Here is a 13,536-nt window from a genome sequence, read left to right on the forward strand (position 1 = left end):
GAGATGTTACCTATCAAGGATGAAAATATTTCCAGTCTGAATATGCTGATTAATTAGTGCCATGTGACTATTACCACATATGCTAAACTATCAAAAAGTTTATAAGTTTTTCTTTTACATGAGTTTCTTCTCTCTGATCAACAAAAATTTGCAGTGAGGTGTCATGGGTAATATGCCCTTATTTAGAAAATTAATGGCACTTATACTCTGGCTATTTTGTAACTCAAGAATCTGTGTTAGTCTGATTTTCATCATCTCTTACCTGAGGAAAACAACTTAAAGGAAGAAAGATTTATTTTGGCTAATGGCTAAGAGGTTTCAGCCCATGGTCATTGGGCTTCATTGTTTCTAGGCCTATGGTGAAACAGAATGTCATGGCGGAGGGATGTGGCAGGGCACCTCCTGCTCACTTCATGGTGGCCAGAAGGAGGAGGGGTTGGGGGAAGGAGCTAAAACAAGATCTACTTTGCAGAGAATACCCCTAGTGACCCATTTCCTCCAACTAGGATCTACCTCCCACAGTTTCCACCACCTCCCAATAATGCCATCAAAGAATTGATCCACTGATGTGATTAGAGCTCCAGTGATCCATCAAAAGATCTCACCTCTGAACACTGCTGCTTTGGGGACTAAGCCTTCCACATATGAACATGTGAGGGACATCTCAGATCCAGTTTTGGGAGATGTTCCAGAGCCAAACTACAGCATGGGGTAATGGAAAGACTGAAGGGTTGAAAGACCTACATAACAAATAAAGAATGTCCAGTGTAGCCTCTGACTGAAAATTGAAGAATATCACATCATTTTGGTTCAAGTTCCCAGAGGGGCCTTTTAAAGCCTGAATCAGCATTCCTAATTCCTGATTTCTAACAAGAAACACCACCTTTCTTCTAAAGATATAGTAAACAATATTGAAGTCTTCTTTGAATCTTTCTTTTTTGTTCCCTGTTTAAGCTATGGACAGTTTCTTTAACATGTCTTGAAAATATCTCTCTCATAATATATCTCTAACATAAATGTATGCTATTTCTACTGCAGACCTATTTGTGAAGGTCTGGACATTGACCATCTTATGTCAAAGTAATTGATTTCTGATTACAGACTCTTTAGAACCAGTGTTCTTAAGTCTCCTTCTGCTTACACAAGAACGTGCACTAGTTCTCGATTGCCATGGATATCAAGTGCAATGTCCTCAGCTGGGTTGAACTTTCTGTAGCACATCTTCAGCATATGTAACCAACCCTCCTACTTCCTAATTACTCTTCCTCATAGATATTTTGAATATTCTAATGTGCCCTGCACATGTGTCTCTAATCCCTGCTTTTGTTGATGTTATTTCCTCCACTTTGGAAGCTTACCCTTTGCTCACTAAATCTTAAAACTCCGTAGTCCTTTGACAACTGTTTTCTTTATATTATCTTTCCTAACTAATCAGAGTTTCCTGGCATTCTCTTTTTAAACTTTTCTTATATTTGGTTGCTTTTCTACATATTTGCCACTCACTGATCCTATAGGTATGTATTGTGTTATTCTTGTATTGAGAATACATTTTATTATTTGCTTCTTTACAAACCTCACATTGTCTTAGATAATTATAGGAGTAATATCTAACATATGGTAGTCTCTCAAAAAATAAATTATTTTCAAGTTAGTTCAGGCACTAGAATAATTTTTGCCTTTTAGTTAGTTCCTTGTTTGGTTGGTGAATTTAGAGCAACTCTAGGAGAATTAACCAAAACCCTGCAACAAATAGTGTATGCTTCCCCCCAACTAATTCCCGTTTTAGGTATTTGCATTAAGGAAAAAAGTTAGGAAGGAACTCAGATATTTATCTTTGTGGATGTTTATTAAATTTTCTTTATAATAACACAAAAATACCATGAACACTTTACAGCATAGAGCATTCCAGCAAGGTCTATACAATTCAACTTATAAAAAATGACACCAAGTATTACATTGACATTATAACAATGTATGATTTTTAATTTTGAAGCAGATAATCAATAAATCTTTTTATTATTGTTATTGTTACGTTTTTGCAAAAAATTACTGTTTTGCATATATATGCACAAATAAAATATAGAAAAAATGTATTTGGTGTTAATATTAGTTTATCTATGTTGGTTAAATTAGAGACTTTATTCTTTTTTATGTTCATCTTTTTTATTGATTTTTTTTAAAAATGACAGCGGAATGCATTACAATTCTTATACATATACAACACAATTTTTCATATCTCTGGTTGTATATAAAGTATGTTGACGCCAATTCGTATCTTCATACATGTATTTTGGATAATAATGTCCATCACATTGCACCATCCTTGTTAACCCCATGCCCCCTCCTTTTCCCTCCCGCCTCTCTGCCCTATCTAGAGTTTGTCTATTCCTCCCTTTCTCCTCCTCCCTATCCCACTATGAATTAGCCTCCTTATATCAGAGAAAACATTTGGCATTTTGGGGGGATTGACTAACTTTACTTAGCATTATCTTCTCCAACACCATCCATTTCTGATATTGTTAAATTCTTTGAAAATAACTAACAATAACTGTAAAATAACTGTAACTTCTCTGAGAGAGGGATTTTAATCACATGGTTTCTAAATAAGGTGATCAAAGTAGCTATTTAAACCAAATTACTTAACTTACTGAATGACATAGTGAATTAACCATAATAAATATTTGTAAATTACAGAGTATTTATAGAATCAATATTTCAACTCTTACTTTTATATCACAAATTTTCTGGAAAACTGTACAAATATAAAACTTATATAACGTCAAATTTAAAATCAAAATTAAAATTTCAGTCAGAAGTATCTACTTGCTATGTATAAAAAGATAGCATTACTTGGAATCTTCTAATTGCCAAGCAAGGTTGGGGATCATGTGGAGATGTTGTATATGCAGGAGAGTTTACATGTGATTTGTGTGGCACATGTACAGTGTAATATCCTAAGTAGAGCCTAAAGGTATAGAATTAATATCAGGGAAATACATATACACAGCTATGCATAAAATGAATGCTCTGTCTGGAGGGTTGGATACTGTGTTGTAAGACAAGCATAAGTTACAAATTGAATTACTTCACAAAATCATTTCAGTATATAGAATAAATCCATTGACATTATCACCATGTTTAGAAACCATATAGATTAAACCTACAGAATGAAAGAAAGGTCTCAATTATGATAAACATCTTCAAATTATTTAGTAGTTTTCAAAGGTTACTAATAAGATACCAGTTTTTTAAAAATGGAATCTATAGGCCAGAGGAAGTTAAATAAAAAGAGAAGTAGGAAAATTTGCTTCCTGGAGGAAAAAAACAAAGGAGAAAAGATATGTGTAACTGACACTTACTTTGATTTTAGTTAATGCTATGCTTTATCACTCAACCAGAAATAGGGAAATAGTTGATGACTATAATTTTCTGTGCCAAACCATGTAGGATGAGAGTTGAGTAAAATACTAGTTGAGCTAAATATTGCTTCAAGCTGGGAAAAACTGACAATATAACATAGTGGACTGAGCATGGGTGTCTGAGTCCAGCATGTGTGGTTTGGGATACTGGCTTTCTTATACTAAGAGTATCATTCACTCAACAATATACTTCTTTAGTGTTAACTATCTACATGCCGGATAAAGTGTTAGTGATTGAGGATAAATTAGGAATTGATGCAAGTATATTTTAGATTTAGTTAATTTGAAAAGTGAGTATCAAAGAACCAGAGAACGAATGTCATCCTAATGTAAATGGGAGCATGATATTATTTATATAAAATCAGTTAGCTAAATCATGTAAAACCAAAGAAAGCAACCAAAATTACCTTAAAAATGTGAATGGAGTCAGACCATCCAGTCCTTTGTTCTAGAACAAATGAAAGCCACTAAAGGACTTTTAGTTGGGAAGTTGCAATAACAAATTTGTTCATAAAGATTACTCTGACTGTGTTTTAAAAGAATGGATTGAAAGATGCTAAGAATATTGCAGAGAATCCAGTGAAGGGTGTTTGAAACATGCTACACAGAGATGATTGTCACGGAGAGAAAGTAGTAGTGGCAGTAAAGCTACAGTAGAATAGAGATGAATTCTACAATTCCAGATTTTGCAACTGAATGAAAGGTGGTGTATCACTGAGCTAGGAATACATAATGAGGACTAGGCTCAGTTGCACTCTAATTCAAGTAAGTTGAGCTTAAAATACCTTTGAGATATAAAGGTCAAATAAGTTCTTGGATATGAAGTTCTGAAGCTTAGTGAGTCCAGGGTGGGAAACATTAGTCTGATATTTGTTGACTTGACTCATTGAAGTCATAGGCGTGGATGTGATGATAGTTTGAAGAGAAAAAAAAAGAGTTAGAAGAGAAGGAATCATTGAATAAATCTTTGAAAAATTCTAATAGCTATAAGGTGAATTAAAGTCAGCAGAAGAGATTCTACTAACAGAAAAGTAATGGAAAAACCTGGGGAAAATCAAATAACCAAGAGAAGAAGGTGCTTCAAGAAATAGTGGTCAATAGCTAAATGCTCCTGGGAAGTCATGCTCATTCATGGGGGATAGAACATTGTCAAGCATGAAGTATGTGAGAGTCCTATAAATGGATTTTATGGCTATACAGACTAGGCTGCAGTGAATGCATATGAGGAAAGAGCTTTGGTGTAGACAAGTCTTTAGTAGACAATGAAAAAAATAGGACAATGCATGAAAGGGCAAATGGAATCAGTATTTATTTTTAATAGGTTAGACTTTTATATGTGTCTTGATACTAATGGGAATGATACACTGAAAGAAATCCAACAGAAAAGATAAAGGTTGTTCAAAATGAGTTACTCCATTCTGTACTAATATTACAGAATACCTGAGACTAGGTAATTTATAATCAACTGATATATATCTGCTCACAGTTCTCCAGGAGGAGAAGTTCAAGATCAAGGGTCAGGAGCGACTTGCTAGGTCATCCCATAGTTTAAGGACAAAGAGGAGGTTAGAGAAAGCAGGACATCAAACTTGCAGCTTCAATTTATTTTATAATCGTCATTAATGTATCCATGAGGGTGGAGCCCTCATAACTAAATACCTCCCTCCCATTAGCTACCATGTCCTAACATTGTTGCACTGGGATTAAATTTTCAATTTGGGGGAGACACATAACTACAGCACAACAGAAGACTAATTGCAATTTTGCCTAAGTTATTTAATGTCCCTACCTTGGTTTTCACAACTATAAAATGAGGAAAATAATACCTAGTTTGTAAGATTATTCCCACAATTACATAATGTGATATTGATCAAATACTCAGTAAAATTTGGGGCACACAGAATTCCCTTAATATTTTGATACTTGAATGAATCCAGAAGTCAATAGAGTGTCTTATACACATTTGATGTACAACAAATATTTGTTAAATGTTAAATGCATATCATTTCAAACATGATATTTGATTACCAGGAATATGAGCAGCATGATGCATGTTACTGTACACTGGTTTATCAAGTCCTCTTAGCTATTTACTGACAATGATGATGATGATGAGATGACTGGTGGTGCTTGCAATTGTGTTGATGTTGGGGAATTTGTGTTCACAGGGAACTATTTTTCTGCCTGGAAATAAAGTCCTTGAACATCCCTGCAATGAAGAAAATCCAGGAAAATTCCTTTTTGAAGTAGTTCCAGGTAAGATGTTTTTTCTGGTTTGATTAAAGCATTGTCGTTCCATGTTGGTAAGGATAAAGACACATCAGACAAGTCTTAGTCTTCTTGAATTACTGGTGCGAACATTAAGATGAGCATCAAATCTGATTAGTATTTACAGAGATAATGACTTACAAAGTGTACATTGATACAAATATATGTGCACACATGCACATACTCATGATCAAATGACAATTGAATTCTCATTCATCCATGAGACTCCACTGTCAACCAGAAGTCAGGACTCGGTGCTTGTAAGGGACTGCTGGATCTAACTCTGATTTTACAGTGATCATCAGATAGAAATTTGACAAGGTATTACAGGTAGAATACTTTGCCTAGCTGATTCACTGACCTCTTTCCTTTTACAACACTACATCTTATTTAAATGGGCTTTTCCTATAAAAAACAAAACAAACAAACAAAAACCCTCTTTCAATGACTAACCAAGTATTATAGTTCCATACCTCAACTTTGCTCCCAACCAATCACTTTCCACATGTGGAGAGTTGAGGATGTCTCTGCCATTTCATCAGATTCTGCAGTTAAATTTCTGCAACATCTGTTTATTTTCCCTAGACTCTGCACCCATCCCCCTTAGTGTACTCCATCCCCATTTACATTGTTGAATAACCCAGCAACCATTTCTCCAAGTCCATGATCTACTTCTTTGATCAGTTGTTCAGTCTTTCCTTATCCCTTGACATAAGAAGAAAGAAGTTAAAAATGTGGTTTTTATAGTTAATATTGGCTCTGGCTGATCTAGTTTACATGATATTGATATTGACACAATCACAGCCTAGGGTGGGTGTGAACTTATTTGTGTAATATGTAATTCATATAAATAATGTTGGGACAAAGGCAGTCAATAAAACAAATTTTCCCAGATTTTGGAGTGCTGAGAATCTAAAATGTAAGGGCATATTTTTTCCCCTCAATGAAAACAGCTGTAGCATTGAGTTCATCTGGCTCACAATGGAATCCATGACTAAATGTTAATTAATGCAGCTGAAGTGCAGAAAGGTTAGTCAGATGCATCGTGTTATTTGTTTCCCCCCAGGGAGAACATATTGTAGGAAACCTGAATCTTGTTTGCCCTATTAAAATCCTTTTATTCTGACTTCTTTGTGGAATACCCGTATGGAACCAGATTCCAGATGTTGCTAAGTCTTTGAAGTATTAGTAGAGGAAATTTTTTTCCCTATTTTTTCTCAAACATCAGTGCCTGTTGGCTTTTAAACCATCATGGTATTAAACTGATGGCTTTGACTTTTCATCTCTAATAATACTAGAAGTCTGCTTTCCCATTTGGTCTGCTAGCTACATAGAGGTTTCATCTTTTGGTGAAGAAGTTCTAATGCAACATAGATGTATATTCTCAAGAGAGTTTCAAAGAGAGCTATGTCTTCAAGCCCAGGAAATCAGGGAGAGAACTTTTCCTCCAACTCTGCTATTCCAGAGCATGTTTCACAGGCAGTGCAGATATATGATGGCTTTTGGTGAGCAAAATTTAAGACTGTGTAATATAAAATCTGAAGGTTATGCTTTCAAAAACATTTCAGGAGAAAATTCAAACTTGCTGTAATTCTGGAGGTAAATAAATTATGTCCATACTTCATTTGAAAAGATGTTTTCTGAATTATTAATGCCATGGGTAGAATAGTAGCTGCTAAGTTGAGTTTTATAATTTTGAATTATTTTATGAACTGTGAAGAGAACTATGCCAAATAATTCTTTGAAGAAGAACTGAAAACATGAACTGCCACACCAAGAATCTAGTGTGTGTTCTTAATCTCGGTCATTTGTGTGACTCTGAACCAGAAAAACATTTCCAGCAAACACTTGAATACTTGTACATGAATTCAGAGATCTGTTTCAATTTTCATCAGATTTTTCAAACACAGAATTATCTGGGGATAGCAAGACACTTGGTTTATCTTTGCAAATAGGAATGATAAGATAATACTATCCAGTTCTTCCAATTGTGTAAAAATCTAACATGGAAATTGGGGCAGTTACAATAGAGCATTTTCATGTGTCAGATGTTGTATGATGTAGGAAGTTACAGAATGTGTTTGGCACGTTGTACAGACCCCTTTGTATTCCTACCTACATAACACACATTATCCTACATTGGCTTTCTGTGTAGAATTCTCTCAAATGCCACTTCTGAAAACCTGCCCTCAAAATGATGCTTACAGACACAACATACCTCTGCTTTTCTGGCAAACACCTCAAGTCTGATTTTCAATGTACATGAATGAATAGGAGGATATTGAATTATTTAATCTTATCAGCCCATAATGATTTCCAACAAAACTGACAAAAGCCAACAGCAAGCTCTTTGCTATAAACCTAGTATCACATGTTTGAAGACCACTTATGTAAGCATACAGCTTATCCACAGGTGCACTGTATGGCTTTATAATTATTCACCTATAGTAGGAATTTTTGTTTGTTTCTGATTTTGCTTTATTCTGAAATGTACTCTGAAACTAAAGGATAATAGTGTGCAAATAAGAAAAATGAAGAATTTCAACAGAATCAAGAATGTCAGCTTTTGTTCACTACTTGTTTATATTTGTTCATGTTTTTCTACCCAGGCTCTAGGCTTTTGTAAGAATCTATTGACAAAAACAATCTACCATAATTTAGGGTTAATTTGTATAGGTTCGTTATCTCCTGAAAAGAATTATCTCTCTGAATATTGCCATGATTTATAGCATTTCACTCCAATTTTTTCTAATTTCCCTACTTGTTATTCAAAAAGATGTCAGCCAAATTGGCAAATTTGAAGACTTTACTGTCAGACATGCCAAATTTTAGAATGGAGTGAACATTTACAGCCAAGTACTAAGCTTTTGGGAAATGTGGTTGAGAAAGAAATGTTGGCAGATCTTTAATGTATAGTCCTTGAAGAAAGAAAATGTAGTCTTTTTTGCTTCTTAAAATGTGTTCTGGTAGAGTTTTCCTTCTGGTGATTTAAAAAAATAATAAACAGAAAAATGAATGAAGTAATGATGCCTTAACTTTCTCAGAAAAATAAAATGCTGTATATGTGTAATAAGAATTGTAATGCATTCCACTATCATATATATATATATATATATATATATATATATATATATATATATATATAAAAGAAAAAATAAATAAAATAAAATGATTCAGACTTAGAAAGGTAAAGAGACAAAGAGACAAAGAACTGTACCTACCTCCATCTGGGTAAGATGTATCTTTCTCGCTCATTACTATATCCCTAGCATCTAGGACAACGTAACACAAGATGCTGAACAGATATTTATTGAAGTGTATATATTTGCCATGTTTCTGAAGGAATCTTGGTCATGAAATGACATCCACTTTGCTATGTTGAACTTTTATTTCCTGCTGTGTAGGATCATTTCTTTCCCTGGTGGCTGAAGTAGAGAGAGATTCCTCACACACTTCTCTTTCTCTTCTTTCCTCTCTGATGAAGAGACTGAAAGAACAGAAGATAGAATTCTTCCTATACAGATTCTGTTGCTGGGTGCAGCCCCCTCACACTGACTGGTCATTGCATTCCTTTCCAAATGTTAACACTTTCATGGGGTTTATTTGTGGCTTTTACCGTGACCTTGCAATTGGTAACCTACTTCACATAGTAAGCTACTCCCACACTGGAGATGGTCCTGTTGGATGGAGTGCAACATGAGGACTTCAAGGCCAGCTGCTTCTTTGTGTTGATTCATCTACCAGGACACTCATGCTTCCTGGCCTGCCAACTAATAAAAAAGCAGGCTGTTTCCCTGTTGATTCCTCCTTCATCTTATCCTTCTGTCTGTGGGTCATCAGCTACAGCACCCAGCAAGGTCAATGGCATGACACACTTCAGAGGCCATCAGGATTCCTCAATTTAGTGAAGCGGTGGGTGACTATTCTGTCACAGTTCAAAATTTACAAGCAATGCTCTTGTGCTTTCCTGACTTGTTCTAGTAGATGGGAGACATCTTGCCCTCAAAAAATAATATTTATCTTGAAAACTGCTTTCTCCAAGTAGCACTTCCTGTTTTCTAGACCTCACCTTATAATAGCCAGGGGCAGAGTTCCTTCTCTGATATGTCTTTTTCAACATGCCCTGTGGGGAAGTTGCTCAGCATAACACCACTGGTCTTTTCAATTTAGCATGTTGTGGGTACTTTTTTCTTCAGGATTGGGTTTTGGCAGCAATTCCAAGAAAGTGGAGAGGAAACTTTCTGTTTATATCTATCTATAATTTTCAACTGAGTTCCCAGGAAGCACATTCTGGTGGAGATTATGCCAGAATAATTATTGGGGCATGCTCTCTGGAGATAGTTCATGTGTGAGAGTTAGGAAGGCAGGATGGAGCAGGAGAAGCTGGCCCATGATGACATCTAATTGATGTCATACTGATCCTATGAGGTGCTCTGAGGCTTGGATGCCTCTTAAGGCTACTCCAAACTGCAGGACAGGGCATTTGTCATTTGGAGGGCTTAAATGAGTTAAATGAGGCAGCAGTACATTATAACCTGAAGCATATTTTCTGAAATCTGAACATGTGGAGTTAATTTTTTGAATTGAAATAGATACACTGGTATCTCATCTCAGATCATCCATTAAGGATGAGCATTTTAGTACTTGAAATGAGCATAGACATTTTCCTTATTTGCAAGTATTTTGTTTAAGCCCATTATAAAAACAGACTCTGGATAAAGATGCACACCTATAATTCTTTGAAAGCACATTCTATAGTCGTCACTCTGCAATGATGGAAAAGTGGGGAGAAACACACTTGCCAGTGGTGGTTTTAATCACATGTTAATAACTATAGCAAAGGAAGATGCTGTGTGGAATGTTTTTTCCCACAGAAAACAATTACACTCTGGGGTCCAGTTCTCATGACAGAGTAAACAATGCTGAAATTGTTCTCGGCTTCTTCACAAACTCCTTCCATGTGCTGGCCAAGTTATCACTCAGTGTCTAGTCACCAAAAAATACACCTGATGCTAATCACATGTTAGGAACCAAGCCAAGCCCCAATTGCAAAGACAATCTCCAGTATTACAGACCCTCAAAGTCCATCTCAGTCCAGTGCCCCAAATCAGTAATAATTAGATCTAGGAGGTTTTCTTATCCTTTTTCCTTCCCACAGGGAAAGAAGAGAAGAGGTAAATGCAGAAGAAAAGGGAAGCAGGATTGTAGAAGTAGCTATGGAAACAGGAAGAAAAGAGATTTTTGAAGGATAATCTAGTGTGATTTTTATCTGCCCGAAAACAAATTTAAACCCTTCAAAAAAGTACAAGGTGTTATTTGTCCTACTTTTGCCATGACTGTGATAATTAGTCCCACTACTCTCAGACAAATACATATTACATCTGTAAATTAAAGTAGAAATATTTTCATTCTAATTATTTTACAAAGGATTTCATAGGAACTGAATGACATGGGTGTCTAGAGAATTTAATAAATGCACTATAGATTCTCTTGCCAGAAATATCCATATACCTAGCAAAATGTACATACTTTTGAGGGTTTGGAGATTCCCTCAAGTCCAATAATAGACCATTGGTTAAGAATAATAATATATATCTGGAACCAGAGAGTATCTTAATCTGTCTTATGGTCTCAATCTCTATTTCTCTATTTACCTCTGTATTTTCCTGTGTATTTATGAATTTGATTTATGTATATGTATACACAAACATGACACATTCTTGCAATTAGTTTTAATTGCTTTATATACTATTCAGGGTTAAATTTTTATCTCTGATTTAGTTGTTCTTTTCTTGGTCCTTACGGGTACGTAACCCCACAAACCTATTTCATGCATTTACAACATAGTGTTTCCTGGATAGAACATTTCATGTGCCTGGAGGCTATAAAATTTTTAATTTACCAAAACTTGAACCTACTTAGATGGTCAGTGCAGCTGTGTTATGTAATAAGCCAAGTGAGAAATAAATAGTTTTGACAGATATTCATGGGTGTCTCTGGGAAAGAAAAAATGCTTGGCCAGTTTTTGAGTTTTTGAAATAATTATGTAACATCAGCAATGGAAGTTTACCATCCATGTCAGTATTTGCAGCTCCTTCTGGGTTTAACAAACAAAGTCATTGGATACATTAATTTTGTGTCATTTAAAAAAGTTTTTAAGTCAGTGTTTGGCATCTATTTTATATGAAAATGTAGGGATATTTCAATGTGTTTTAGCATAAAAGTTGGTAATTTTGTTGATTACTTATTTAAATATGCTGCTAAGACATCTTAATTTTACAATGGTCCCTTTATCTTAACTTTTTCCCCTGCTTCTATGCTGGTACTTTAAGCTAAAATCCATACAATTATATTTGTTATCCCAAAACAACTGTGACAATCTCTCTATTTTCTCTCTCTCTCTCTCTCTCTCTCTCTCTCTCTCTCTCTCTCTCTCTCTCCTCTCTCTTTTTTTTTTTTTTTTTGTCTTCCTAAGTCTGGAGGCAGCCTTTTTTTTTTTCTTTTTTGGCTCACTTTTGTTTTGCTTTTGCTCAGTTTTAATGTGTGCAGATCATTTAGAGAATGTGAGTAGGAGTTGTTTATGGTATGAAAATATAATTCTATATACACAAGTGGTCCTGAACATGAATTAAATAAATGCATCGGCAAAAATCAGGATGTTTTAGCTACTATGTATTCTTTTATTAAAAAAGGAAAAAACGTTTCTGGGATTTTTGTTTCCAAATTCCCTTCCTACTTAAAAATGCCTTAAAACATACATTTGAAAGAAGCTATTAACATGACACAATGAACATTTTTTAAATGCTTTTAATCCTTTAAAATTCTGGCTAATATCACTTTGATCAAGTGGCTTTTAGGGCACTTACAAAGTGATAGAACTCGTGATCATATGATCACTTATGAGAAGTGGCCCTTCGAGCAGAGTTCTTATCGTCCCACTGATCCATCCATCATCACTAAGTGCTAGATCAGGGACCAGTGAACATTTTCTATAAAAGATTAGAGATTAAATATTTTAGACTTCAGGCCGTAAGGTCTCTTACAGTTGTTTGACTCTGCTGTCAGAGTAAATAAATGTGTGTGGCTGTGTTCCAATAAAACTTTATCCATGGACACTGAAATAGGAATCTCGTATAATTTTCAAATATCAAGAAATATTATTCCTGTTTCAGTTTTTTTTTTCCCAGTTAAAAATGTAAAATAGAGGCAGTGGACCAGATTTGACCTTCTATGGGCCATGGCTAGATACAAAAAGCAAACCTATGAAAAGAAGGCTGAAGATATGAATATAAATCACTAATCCCTACTGGTGCCACCCGAGCCAGAATTAGAACTCAGAGACAGCCTGTCTCCCCAGGCCATGGCATCACCCACTGCCTCAAAATCATGATTCAAAAATTATGTGCCAACATTTTTACTGGGAAAAAGCATCTCTGAATATTTTTATAAGGAAAAAATTCATCATAAACCTAAAAAGTGTTAGTGACCAAACAGAAAGTCTCTTTTTAGCCCTGACTTAGCTTATTTAGACTCTAGATTCTGACAAGAGCTGAGATCTCTTATGTGGCTTTTAAAATAATGAATACCATTAATAGGAGCCTGGGTGTGCTTAGCATGAAAACCTTTTCCCATACTTAGTTCAGTCCACACAAAATTCAGGGAGCTGTTCATAAGTGTTATGAGATTAAAACATCCCTTGCAAGATTAAATATCCTCCAATCATCTTTCAAACTCTTATTTTTACAATATTCATTCTCATCTTACAGTGCTAAGTATCTCTCAGATAATAAAAATATTTTGTTTTCAGGTAAAAGAAAATGAAATTAACAAACATCTACTCAGAGAGGGA

General features: G+C 35.0%; 1 protein-coding gene across 1 annotated transcript in view; it reads left to right on the forward strand.

Moving 5' to 3' along the window:
- Positions 1–13,536, forward strand: part of Arhgap24 (Rho GTPase activating protein 24) — a 462,423-nt gene that overhangs the window by 198,007 nt on the left and 250,880 nt on the right. The window contains exon 3 of the mRNA XM_076864253.2: positions 5,588–5,675. Within this exon, the coding sequence (XP_076720368.1) occupies positions 5,588–5,675 (88 nt within the window). The remainder of the gene's footprint in view (positions 1–5,587; positions 5,676–13,536) is intronic.

Source organism: Callospermophilus lateralis, chromosome 8 (genome assembly GCF_048772815.1).
Source record: "Callospermophilus lateralis isolate mCalLat2 chromosome 8, mCalLat2.hap1, whole genome shotgun sequence".
Lineage (NCBI taxonomy): Eukaryota > Metazoa > Chordata > Mammalia > Rodentia > Sciuridae > Callospermophilus > Callospermophilus lateralis.